This window comes from Pogona vitticeps, chromosome 2 (assembly GCF_051106095.1).
Source record: "Pogona vitticeps strain Pit_001003342236 chromosome 2, PviZW2.1, whole genome shotgun sequence".
In the NCBI taxonomy this organism is placed as follows: domain Eukaryota; kingdom Metazoa; phylum Chordata; class Lepidosauria; order Squamata; family Agamidae; genus Pogona; species Pogona vitticeps.
In genome coordinates, this window is record NC_135784.1 from 84,917,627 (window position 1) to 84,930,587 (window position 12,961).

At 39.3% G+C, this 12,961-nt stretch overlaps 1 protein-coding gene across 2 annotated transcripts in view; it reads right to left on the reverse strand.

Moving 5' to 3' along the window:
• Positions 1 to 1,101: 1,101 nt before the first annotated feature.
• The window catches only part of KDM3B (lysine demethylase 3B), a 78,852-nt gene continuing 66,992 nt past the window's right edge, over positions 1,102 to 12,961 (reverse strand). For both annotated transcript variants that reach the window (XM_020789904.3, XM_020789894.3), the window contains exons 21-24: positions 12,491 to 12,630; positions 9,132 to 9,308; positions 3,398 to 3,532; positions 1,102 to 2,351 (exon numbers count right to left, since the gene is read on the reverse strand). In XM_020789904.3, the coding sequence (XP_020645563.2) occupies positions 2,271 to 2,351; positions 3,398 to 3,532; positions 9,132 to 9,308; positions 12,491 to 12,630 (533 nt within the window). In that variant the 3' untranslated portion in view covers positions 1,102 to 2,270. The remainder of the gene's footprint in view (positions 2,352 to 3,397; positions 3,533 to 9,131; positions 9,309 to 12,490; positions 12,631 to 12,961) is intronic.

Below are 12,961 nucleotides of genomic sequence, written 5' to 3' on the forward strand. Positions count from 1 at the left end.
TCAACAGGATTCTAGCCAATTAATGCCTTGTGGGAAAAACGGAGTCAGAGTTGTCACTGACTAACAGAAGCCTACAAAGGAAAGTTCATAAAAAACTTAGATGAACTCTTGTTAATTCTACGGCAAGATAGTCAGAAACTACAGTATACATACCAAGTCAATTTGCTGCTTCTCCCTAGGCTGTGCACCGCCCACCCTTCTCTGCTGTGTTCTTTTGAGCATCTCCAGACATTTAATGAACATGGAGCCACTTTTGCCTGTAACTTTCTGGAAAGTACTCCCTGGGATGCTTCCCTTTGAAATCTCTCTCAAGGACCAGTTTGCTGGAATTGTAATAAATATATACATTAACATAGAATGTAGTTTAGCTCTTATATACAGCAGCATTTCTGAAACAATCAGAAGTGTGGAGCCCTATGTTGTGATATACTTAATCCCACACTAATCTTTTACACATATCAGCATACAGAAATGTGGATATATAGCTGCATCAGAATTTGCAAAGTTGCTTTAAAAAGTAGTTAGTTACTGTTATAGTTCTATGGTCTCAAAAGTAACTGATACTAATTACAATTTTTATAAGTATTAATTACAATTTTAAAGAAAATTTTACTTCCCTGTTTCTCTAAAGTAATCACACACAGGGCCCCATGGGCACAAAGGAACAGGAATAACAGCTGTTTCATCCCAGTTTCTTCTATATTACTGTTATGTAAGTACTTTTCCTTACCTAAATGTTTACTGTCTTGCATGTTATCAGACTGGGGTGAAACTCATGATCCCTCAGAATGTTGCATGGATCAAATTAATCTGCTTGTATCTGTAGGCACAGCAGTAGTTTAACCATGATTGGCTGGCTGATTCAGTTACTTTGCAGTCTTGCCTGCTTCCTGAATAAAGGACTCTGACTGGCAGATACTGAAGCAAAATGGTGTTGAAAACTTTGTAGCCGCCTCTCCAAGGAATGTGTAAATGCAGTTGTCAGGAATTTGAGGTGAGATAGGAGTTAATAAGCAAAGCCAATTGAAATGGATGCGTATGCAACCTTCCCTTCTCCCAACCCCAATCCTCTTGCACAGATACAGTTTGAGTTTAAGAAGATTCTACAGTAAATGACTTTTATTTTTTAAAAAATGAAATAACCGTGAACATATTAACAGGCCTGCAGGTGGCACTACAGTACAGCTGGATAGAAGGTAGATATAGTCCCAATGAACAGTCAAAACAATGGAATCCATCAGTTCAATGGTGACAATTCAGAATACAACTCTATCAAGCAGGAACATTTTACTGAAAATATTTCTGGACAAAGCCGATATTGAAAATTAGTTTTGGGAAGTAGCAGTCCCAATCTAAAACTGACAACTGGTGAACTATTGCCTTATTTAGCTGCTTAGGGAGAGATGTACAACATCTCTAAAACATAAAAGTTCTTTTGCCCCTTTACTTCTATCTTCATGAAAACTGGTGTCAGAAATCAGTATCTTTGAGCTCTCCTCTGGCCAATTGTGCTATTCTGGATTTACTTCTAAGAATAGTTTCCTGAAATATTTTATTTGAGAAAGACTAAACAACAATGTGCCTTTCTTTATAATCCAGGAATAGTTGTGATATTTCAAATTCTAAAAATATCTACTTTCATGAAATACTGTTTCACTACAAACCTAGTTTTTCACTAAATACACAATTTTTAATCCTGGAGCCATCTGGGAAAAACAGTGGTTTCTTTCTCTCAAGTTCTGCATTTCTACAGCATACAGAGAAGTATTACAGGGAGCATGAAGTACATTCCTTTTTTTCTTGGCCTTTGTCAAATTCAGGAGGACTTGTGTCCATGTTTTCTGTAGCTGGCATCCTGGTGGTCACACTGATTCAGAGCTAGCTACTTAAATCTGCAACAGAATGTCCATCTTCACATCATTCTTTCTAACTTCTTGGAAAGACTAACTAGGCATGAAAAAGGTTCACACTTTCTATTCATAATATGCACGAACACCACATGGTTTCCGTACAATTTCAATTTGCAAAAGGCCACAGGAAAGGGACACAGCACCTTTCATTAGTCAGGAATTCTACATTACAGTGACCTTTCTTCAGATGTTCTGTATTGAGGCAGCATAGAAGACAGTGGCTGGAGAGTGTAATGAATGCCAGAATCTCTGAATTGGAGGAGGTCTCTGGCTCCTGCAGAGACAGGCATGAGCACTTCCCCTTCTACACTGTGAGGAAAAATAAAAAGACTCCAGAAGGGGGCCTGGAATCTCCCACTCCTAAGACCTGGCCAGTTTGGATTCATGAGCTTTCAGTGTGCCAACAGCATCTTTGACTGCATGGTAGATAATGTTCTTCACCTGTAAACAGAAGAAAATGAAAACTCCAAACACTGAAATTCTCAAATAGTGATCTCCTTCCTCTCATGTTAATACATCAGAGTTCCTTAAATATTAATTCCCTGTACTTAAAGCTGAACATATATAAGAAAATAATACAAAGAGGTGTTGTCTGAGCCTCTAATATTTCTTGAAGGTGACATATTAATAAATTAACTATTCACCTTGCTATTCACATTTTGTAGCCTAAGCAAGAATTTTTGGGAAAACTGACAAGTACTTCTATCTTTCCTGTAAAAGAGATGCTACAGAACAGGACAATTTTAATTTCCATGTGCATAATGGAAGTGCTATATTGAAGCGAAGTTGTAAGAAAAATCAATCTATTGAAATGCTTTCAAAATAGCTAGCTGAATAGCTAGCTTTACAACAATATGTATTACAAGAGACTTTTAAAAATACAATGCTTTTAAAGTACTGTATATATTAAACTTTCTATATCACTGAGTTGGCACCAAAAGTATCTTGTACCAAACAGTACTTCTGTTTACACAAGGCAGAAGCTGCATGAAATTCTGGCAACCTCTCTCCTCGGGTCCCAACCCACCCACAAGTTCCCAACCCTCAAGAGCTCTGGAGGGCTGGGTAGATGCAGCAGCCAAACAAACAAACAAACAAACAACAACAACAAAATCACACCACCCTCCTGCCTGAGTAGAATTCTGCTTACCCTTCCTTGGACGGAACCCATTGTATGCACTATTCTGATTCTGACAAAAGTTTGAAAGAAAGGCCATAAAAATGTCAGGATTCATTTCACTAAGCTGCAGGATCCTCCCTTTACAATTATCCTTCTGTTAATTCAAGTGTAAATGTTTCTAATGGTTGTTGTGGGCTGTCCTCTGAAGATGCCGGCCACAGAGACTGGCAAAATGTCAGGAAGAACAACCTTCAGAACACAGCCAAAGAGCCAGAAAAACTCACAACAACCATTTGATCCCGGCAGTGAAAGCCTTCGTAAATGTTTCTATCTCAGGGATTGTCCCACCAGACTGAGGGTTGCTTACCTGTAGCTTATCCTCATGGTTTGTGTGAGTGTTAGACAGGTGCCTGAACTCCTGGGTCAGTCGGAAGCAGTGTTTTACATGCTCAGGAGATACAAAATCTTCTGCTACTTTAATGCAGCTATACAAATTATGAACCTGAAAAATTAAGCAGTAAAACTTGTTACTAAATACATTACAAAGCTCAACAGCCAAACTCATTCACTGTTGCTCCCCTCAGTAAAAGTAAGTACATGTCATCTTGAAGAGTTCCTGGCCACACATTTAACAGGAAGAAATAAGCTGATCCAAGCTGACTTTCCAAATTGCCCCACAAGAAAACAACTCCACAAGAAAACAAAAGTAAGTTTTTCCAGCAATACAAGAAGATTAGATGGCAAAATTGCAACTGGTTTCTCTAGTATAACTTAGATTTTCGTAAGTTATTAGGCTTCAATTTGATTTGTCAAAATAATTTTTGTAGCTCTTCACAGTCCTTCTTGCCTACTGTGTGTGCATCCAAAAGACAACAGAAAACTGCATCCAACAGAAAAACTGACAGCCACTGCCAAAAACTTCAAGAAGCAGTGATGTTTCTTTTAAAGAAAATACAGGCTCCCAAACATACAAAGCAGCATTTTAAAATGCCATTTCTGCTAAACTGTTCTCACTTCTAAAAACATGTGTCAGGATCATTGCAGCCCCAGGGGACAGAAAACTGGTTTCAGACATCCAGAGCTTCCCCATTCTGATTTAAAGGAAGGAAAAAAGATAAGCTCGATCAAGAAAGTCTAGACAACTAGGTATGTGAATAAAAAAGATACACAATTCAAAATGTGTTGGTTTCTGACTCAGATTAAGCAATTTAAGGGAGGAGGGGATGACAATGTCAAAAGCGTATTATTCTGAATGCAAGACATGGAATAAAACATGTTGGCCTAAAAATGATTTTTTTAAAAAAAACCCTGAATTGTTCAGCCATTCTAGAAATTATGAAGAAACTTCAACATCTAGTTTTACTGAACTTCAAATGATGGTAGAAGTAACAGAATAGGCATATTTGAAAGATGCTATACCAACTAACTTGAGCTTCATAGTACAGTGGTTAGACTGCAGTCCTTCATGGATTGTTGTGGCAAAGGGGTTTGAGTAATTCAGAGAAGTTATGGGCTATACCGTGCAGGGACACCCAAGACAGACAGGTCATAGTGGAGAGTTCTGACTAAACATGATCCACATGGAGCAGGAACTGGCAAGCCACTCCAGTATCTTTGCCAAGAAAACCCCATGAACAGAAACAAAAAGCTAAAAGATATGACGCTGGAAGATGAGCTCCTCAGGTTGGAAGGCATCCAACATGCTACTGAGGAAGAGCGGAGGAAAAGCACAAGTAGCTCCAGAGCTAATGAAGTGGTTGGGCCAAAGGCAAAAGGATGCTCAGCTGCAGATGTGCCTGGAAGTGAAAGGAAAGTCAGATGCTGCAAAGAAAAATACTGCATAGGAACCTGGAATGTAAGATCTATGAACCTTGGTAAGCTGGAGATGGTCAAACAGGAGACGGCAAGAATAAACATTGACATCCTGGGTGTCACTGAACTAAAATGGATGGGAATGGGTGAATTCAATTCAGACAATTACCATATCTACTATTGTAGGCAAGAATCCCATAGATAAAATGGAGTAGCCCTCATAGTCAATAAAAGAGTGGGAAAAGCTGTACTGGGATACAATCTCAAAAATGATAGAATGATTTCTATATGAATCCAAGGCACACCTTTCAACATCACAGTAATCCAAGTTTATGTACCAACCACCAATGCTGAGGAGACTGAAACTGACCAATTTTATGAAGACTTACAACATTGTACAGGAGGCAGAAAGAAAACCATCCCAAAGAAAAGGAAAGGCTAGAAAGCAAAGTGGCTGTCCAACGAGGCCTTACAAATAGCAGAGAAGGGAAGGGAAACAAAATGCAAGGGAGATAGGGAAAGTTACAGAAAATTAAATGCAGACTTCCAAAGAATACTAAGGAGAGACGAGAGGGCCTTCTTAAATGAACAGTGTAAAGAAATAGAGAAAAAGAATAGAAAGGGAAAAAACAGAGTTCTGTTCAAGAAAATTGGATATATTAAAGGAACATTTTGTGCAAAGATTGACATGATAAAGGATAAAAATGGGAGGGACCTAACAGAAGCAGAAGACATTAAGAAGAGGTGGCAAGAATACACAGAGGAATTATACCAGAAACATTTGGATATCTCGGACAACCCAGATAGTGTGGTTGCTGACCTTGAGCCAGATATCCATGAGAGTGAAGTCAAGTGGGCATTAGAAAGCTTGTTTAACAACAAGGCCAGTGGAGGTGATGGCATTCCAGTTGAACTATTTAAAATCTTAAAAGATGACGCAGTTAAGGTGCTATATTCAATATGCCAGAGAGTTTGGAAAACTCAACAGTGGCCAGAGGACTGGAAAATATCAGTCTACATCCTGATCCCAAAGAAGGACAGTGCCAAAGAATGCTCCAACTACTGTACAATTGCACTCATTTCACACGCTAGCAAGGTTATGCTCAAAATCCTACAAGGCAAGCTTCAGCAGTATGTGGACCGAGAACTCCCAGAAGTACAAGCTGGATTTCGAAGGGGCAGAGGAACTAGAGATCAAATTGCTAACATGCACTGGATTATGGAAAAAGCCAGAGAGTTCCAGAAAAACTTCTGCTTCTGCTTCATTGACTACGCAAAAGCCTTTGACTGTGTGGACCACAACAAACTATGGCAGGTTCTTAAAGAAACGGGAGTGCCTGACCACCTTATCTATCTCCTGATTAATCTATATGTGGGACAGGAAGCACCAGTAAGAACTGAATATGGAACAACTGATTGGTTCCAAATTGGGAAAGAAGTATGACAAGGCTATTGGGAAAGAAGTATGACAAGGCTATATTGTCTACCTGCTTATTTAACTTATATGCAGAATACATCATACGAAAGGCAGGACTGGATGAATCCCAAACCGGAATTAAGATTTCTGGAAGAAATATCAACAACCTCAGATATGTAGATGATACCACTCTGATGGCAGAAAGTGAGGAGGACTTAAAGAACCTCTTAATGAGGGTAAAAGAGGAGAGTGCAAAAAATGGCCTGAAGCTCAACATCAAAAAACCTAAGATTATGGCCACTGATCCCATCACCTCCTGGCAAATAGAAGGGGAAGATATGGAGGCAGTGACAGTTTACCTTCTTGGGCTCCATGATCACTGCAGATGGTGACAGCAGCCACGAAATTAAAAGATGCCTGCTTCTTGGAGGAAAGCGATGACAAACCTAGACAGCATCTTAAAAAGAGACATCACCTTGCCAACAAAGGTCTGCATAGTCAAAGCTATGGTTTTTCCAGTAGCCATGTATGGAAGTGAGAGCTGGACCATAAAGAAGGCTGACCACCGAATAATTGATGCTTTTGAATTCTGGTGCTGGAGGAGAGTCTTGAGAGTCCCCTGGACTGCAAAGAGAACAAACTTATCCATTTTGAAGGAAATCAACCCCAGTGCTCACTGGAAGGACAGATCCTGAAGCTGAGGTGCCAATACTTTGGTCACCTCATGAGAAGAGAAGACTCCCTGGAAAAACCCCTGATGTTGGGAAAGTGTGAAGGCAAGAAGAGAAGGCGACAACAGAGGACAAGATGGTTGGACAGTGTCACCAAAGCTACAAACGCGAATTTGACCAAACCCCAGGAGGCCGTGGAAGACAGGAGGGCCTGGCGTGCTCTGCTCCATGGGGTCACGAAGAGTCGGACACAACTTAATGACTAAACAACAACAACTGCAGTGAAGACTCTGCTCATGACCTGAGTTTGATCCTCAGCTTAGGTAGCCATCAAGGTTGACTTAACCTTCCATCCTTATGAGTATCTAGCTGGAGGGAAAGGGGCAATAAAGCCTGCATAATTAAACTGAAAAAAACACCCAAAGAGTACTTTAAGCACTACAGTGGTGCCTCGCTTGGCAACATCAATCCGTTCCAGCGAAATCGTTGTCAAGCGAAAGTCAAAAGCCCATTAGAATGCATTCGAAACCGGTTAATGCATTCTAATGGGCGAAATACCTCATCTTATAGCGAAGATCCTCCATAGGGCAGCCATTTTCCGGTGCCTGTACAGCGAAAATTAAGTCCTGAAAACAGCGGGGAGCCATTTTGCACAGTGGGTGGCCATTTTGAAACCCGACGATCAGCTGTTTTCTGATAGTCATAAAGCGAAAAATCAGTTCCCGAAGCAAGGAACTGATCATCGTAAAGCAAAAGGGATCACAAAAACCTCATTGTCAAGCAGATTTGTCGTTTAACAAGGTAATCATTAAGCGGGGCACCACTGTATTTGCTTTTAGCTGAATAAGTGGAGATACGCAAAAGTATTTTGCTTGCTTACACAGCCCATCCTCTTTCCCCTGGCACACACTGCAGCAAATAAGCCCAGATTTGCAATTGATCACAATTTCCTTTTTTGTCTGAGTCAGGAAAGAACAGTTAACAAGGAACCTTCAAATTATAGTCTGACACCTGAAGAACAATCAACAAATTTTAAAAATTTAACATATGGTAGTGCCTGGCGTGTTCTGGTCCATGGAGTCACGAAGAGTCGGACATGACTTATTTAGTAAACAACAACAAAGTGAATGGCTAAGTTCAATATTACCTAAAGCATATTCCCTGAAATAAATGGGATATGTCAATTACTTGTAATGACAGTGGACTGGATTACAAGACCCACTCCAGCTAGGACTTGGATTTGATTCAAAGTGCAGAGTAAGGTTCTTACTAGTAAACATTACAGCTACTAACACATAACTGAAGTCATACAGTGGTGCCCTGCTTGACGACAACCCTGTTAGACGATGAAATCGCTTTACGATGACTTTTTTGTGATCGCTATAGCGATCGCAAATGATGTTTCTATGCGGTTTTTTTGCTTTACGTTGATTCAGTCCTTGCTTTGGGAACCGTTTTTTCGCTGGACGACGATTAAAAACAGCTGATTGGCGGTTCGTAAAATGGCTCCCCGCTGTTTTCCGGACCTATTTTTGCAACAAAGGGATCATAAAATGGCCACCCTAAGGAGGATCTTCGCTGGACGATCAGGCATTTCCCCCATTGGAATGCATTAACCGGTTTTCAAACGGATTATCATCATGAAGTGGGGCACCACTGTATTTCATATAATGCACAATTTAGATGAGTATTTAAACATACAGCTATTCACACATTTATTATTAGTATTTAAACTTACGAGTGATGCAAGAATACATCTAAGTGCACATACATTCTCAGTCCTTAGGTCTGTGTCTGAAATTTCACAAGCACCATTCATGTGTTTTTCAATGCTCCAAAGCAACCACACCGCATAGTTGCTCCATGGGCAAAGTGCTCCCTGTGTAACACTAAACTCCAGTTTAGTGTTACACAAGCTGAATATCATCCCACTGAAAAGAAGAGGATTCCTGCACGTACAAGTGAATAATAAATACTTTGTTATACAACTGTTGGGAAAGACTGCTGAATACGCTTTGGGACACTCTCCATACAAACAAACATGATTTTGCTATTCATGGTTAAGACTGATTATTGGCAAAAGATGCTTTCTTTTTTAACCTAATCGTTGCAGCCTACACCTTGGGTCATTCTGATACTCCACTTGAGTACTTTGTTTTATAGCATGCCATCTGCTTAAAATCCCAGCACTCCAAACTCACCTGGTGAGGGGCCCCTGCAGGAATAAACACTGCATCTCCCAGAAACTGCACTATTGCCCAGCCTTGCACGCCGTACTCTTCATATAGACGCTTACGCAGGGTCTGGTCCAAGTACCAGCTTTGGTCATGGATTGGGTCATGATCTGGAGGATTTTCTTGTCCTTGTTCTTCACCAACCTAATGGAAAGATATGAGGTTTCTTCGGAATCTGTATGCAGCAGGCGCTCCCAACCCAAATTATTTCACTATTGGATTCTTAGATTTGTTTAAGGAGGGTTTTTGGCAATAAAAATTATGAGAGAAAAATCAAAATGTGAAAATTAATTTTAGTAAATATAGGATCAACTGCTCAGGTCTATCCACAGGTCAGAACATCCACTGTAATCCTAATGTGGTTGAATAAGGAAAGGAAAGGGCTACACCTGACCTTTGTAAATACCTTCTTTTTACAAAATAATAAAAATATAGTAAAAAAAACCAGAAAGTCCTTTTCTTAATATGTTCATAATTTGGAAAACTACAGAAAATGATTTAATCCACCAAGAGCTCTTTTTGCCTAATGACAGAGCAGGAAAAATTCCCAGAGAATCCAAAAAGTCTGGTTAAAGGATTGACTAGAAAAATGCTGAATAAAGAACAAATAAAAGAACTGTTAGGAAAAGATTAAATACTATAATGTATAATGTTATTCAATCAGAATAGTGGACAAGGAATAGGATAAAAAGAAACGGTAATTGTAGGAAAGTTACAAAATATGAAGAAATTACTCTACAGAGGGAAAGCATAGGAGATGTACTGGAAGCAGAAGAACAGGAGGATTAACTTAAAATGTTATGAGAATGTAATTTGGGAGAAGAAATAAGCTGTAATATTTGGAAAAATATGTGGAATATTAGAATATTGAGATTCATGTCAATAAGAATAAAACAGAATTTTTATAATGAAGATTATACGTAATACCAGTGAAACTTAATCAAATAGATGACAACTGTTCTTCGATGTTCTAGGAAGAGTTCCAGAAAACAGGAACTTATTTTCATATGCACTGGGGATGTCAGTACAAATTCTGGCCATTAGTTTTTAAATAATTAAATGAAATAAGCAATTTAAATTTAGTTGTATGTCCTAAACTAGTATATTTATCAATATTCAAAAAGGAAATAGTCAAGTAGATGGTGAGAGAACTAGTTAGTTGTTGTTTTTTTGGGGGGGTTGTTTGGCTGTGTTCTGGAGGCTTTTCTTCCTAACATTTTGCCAGTCCCTGTGGCTGGCATCTTCAGAGGACAGAAGCTAGAATTCTGTCTGTGTTCGGGTATAGTGTGTGGGATTGTTGAGTATTTGTAGCTGTGGGATAAGCGTTTTTTGTTTGTTTGTTTGTTTTTTCTTTTCAGGAAATTGGGGATTTCCTGTGATAAGTTTCTGTTATGGGTGTTTTGTTGGGATAAGGAGGGGGGAGATGATCTGTCACTGTGATTGATGGGTGTCATTGGTTGGTCTTTTGTGTGCAGTGATTGCTGGTACTTGTAGCTGGGTAGAGTTTACTGATCTTCTGCAGGCTGTATTTTTCAGTGCTGAGAGCCAAGCTTTGTTTAGACTTTCGTCTTTTTTGTGAAAGCTGTGCTAGTGTTTGTGGATCTCAATAGCTTCTCTGTGTAGTCTAACATAATGATTGCTGGTATTGTCTAGTACTTCTATATCTTGAAATCAGATTTCATGTCCAATTTGTTTCAAGGCGTGTTCAGCTACTGATGAGTGTTGATTTTTCCCTTATCCCACACTAGTAACACTCAACAATCCCACACACTACACCAGAATACAAACAAAATTCTAGCTCCTGTCCTCTGAAGATGCTGGTCACAGGGACTGATGAAACATTAGGAAGAAAAACCACAAGAACACAGCCAAACAGCCCAAAAACCCCACAACAACCATCGGATCCTGGCTGTGAAAGCCTTCAAGAACACACAGAACTACAGTGGTGCCTCGCTTAGCGATTGCCTCGTTTAACGATGTATTTGCTTAGCGATGAGGTTTTTGGAGCGATTTTGCGCTCCGTTTAGCAATGTTCCTATGGGGAAATTTTGCATAGCGATGTTCGGGACCTTGCCTCGCTTAGCGATGACAGTTTAGGTCCCCCTGTTTCGCTTAACGATGTCCGTTTTTGCTATTTTTAAAGTGTCTTAAAATGTTCAAAAACTGTTTTAAATGCTTGGGATTGTTAGTGCACCTTGTAAAACCTTCGCAAACTTAATTGGGCTTTGTTCTGACTCTTCGTTAATTTTTGGTGAATTTTTTTCTCCCCCATTGGAATGCATTGAACTGCAGGTCAAACCTGCAGTTCAATGCATTCCAATGGGGGAGAAAAAAATTAATGAAGAGTCAAAACAAAGCCAAATTAAGTTTGCAAAGGTTTTACAAGGTGCACTAACGATCCCAAGCATTTAAAACAGTTTTTGAACATTTTAAGACACTTTAAAAATAGCAAAAATGGACATCGCAAAACCATTGGAATGCATTGAATAGGCTTCAATGCATTCCAATGGGGGAAACACTGTTTCGCTTAGCGATGTTTCCTATGGCGATTTTCGCTTAAGGACGGTAATCCGTTCCCATTGGAACAGATTAACCGGTTTTCAATGCATTCCTATGGGAAATGGTGTTTCGCTTAGCGATGTTTTCCCATAGCGATTTTTTTTGGGAACCAATTAACATCGTTAAGCGAGGCACCACTGTAGTTAATTTCTAATTTATTAGCAGCAGCAAGATTGATTATTGCTAAGAACTGGAACTCATAAGTGATTGGTATAGAGATGTTTGAGATATAGCAATTAATGATATACATGTAATACAAAAGTTAAGAAGGGGATAATTAGTAAATATGTGTTTGTAGATGTATGAGGACAATTAACTTTTGTATTGACAAAGGGGAAAGGACAAAGTTTAACATGAGTCTATGCAACTTTGGAATGGGTTTAGCAGAAAGGTAAATTGTAGAAGCGGTTCCTCCCAAATTGTCCCAATGGTGGGGAGCACAGTGCATGCAGTGTTTCTCTTTTTTTAGTTTTGTTTATTAGATATTTTAATTTTTAATTAGTTGTTTTATAGTAATAAAAAATAAGTTCAAAACAATTATGAGCGAAAAATCAAAATATGAACATTAGTTTTATTAATCAGCTGCTCATGTGTATCCACAATTCAGAACATCTATTTTTGGTTGTTAAAAATATATATATCCTTTCCTTCTGCAAAGTTTATGAGATAGTCCAATAAAATTATTGGCATATATGATTTTTAAGATTGTCAGCAACTTATCAGTATGCCAAATAAGTTCTCTGGGCTGCAATATTCTGTTACAGTACCTTCCGGAGAAGTTCCCTGATCTTCTCAGCATCCTTAGCAGCATAGATGTGCCACAGCGCACCTGGCTTCTCTTTAGCTCCATGGATTCGCTGTTTTGTAACATCATCAGCATCTCCCTCATCAATGGTTTTTAGCACCTCTGAAAGTTACATCAATAAGCTGTATGAAAAGGTGTGTTTCTTGGGTGGGATGCATTATGCAAGAAGCAACAAGGTTTGGTCTAAATCACCACGTTGTATGTAACATTCTGAAAAAGAAACTGGATGCTTTTTCCTTGTTGACAGGACATCAACTAGTATATATACACCACAGCTATTTATGGAGAACTCAAGGAGAACAACTTGGCCCCAATAGTGTCATTCCACTGATGGAAGTACTACTACCAGGAGAACCTGGAGGGGCTGATTCTGCTTCTCCCAAAGCTTCCCATTCACCCTCAACACCTGCTTTTGAGGGCTGTGAATCCATCT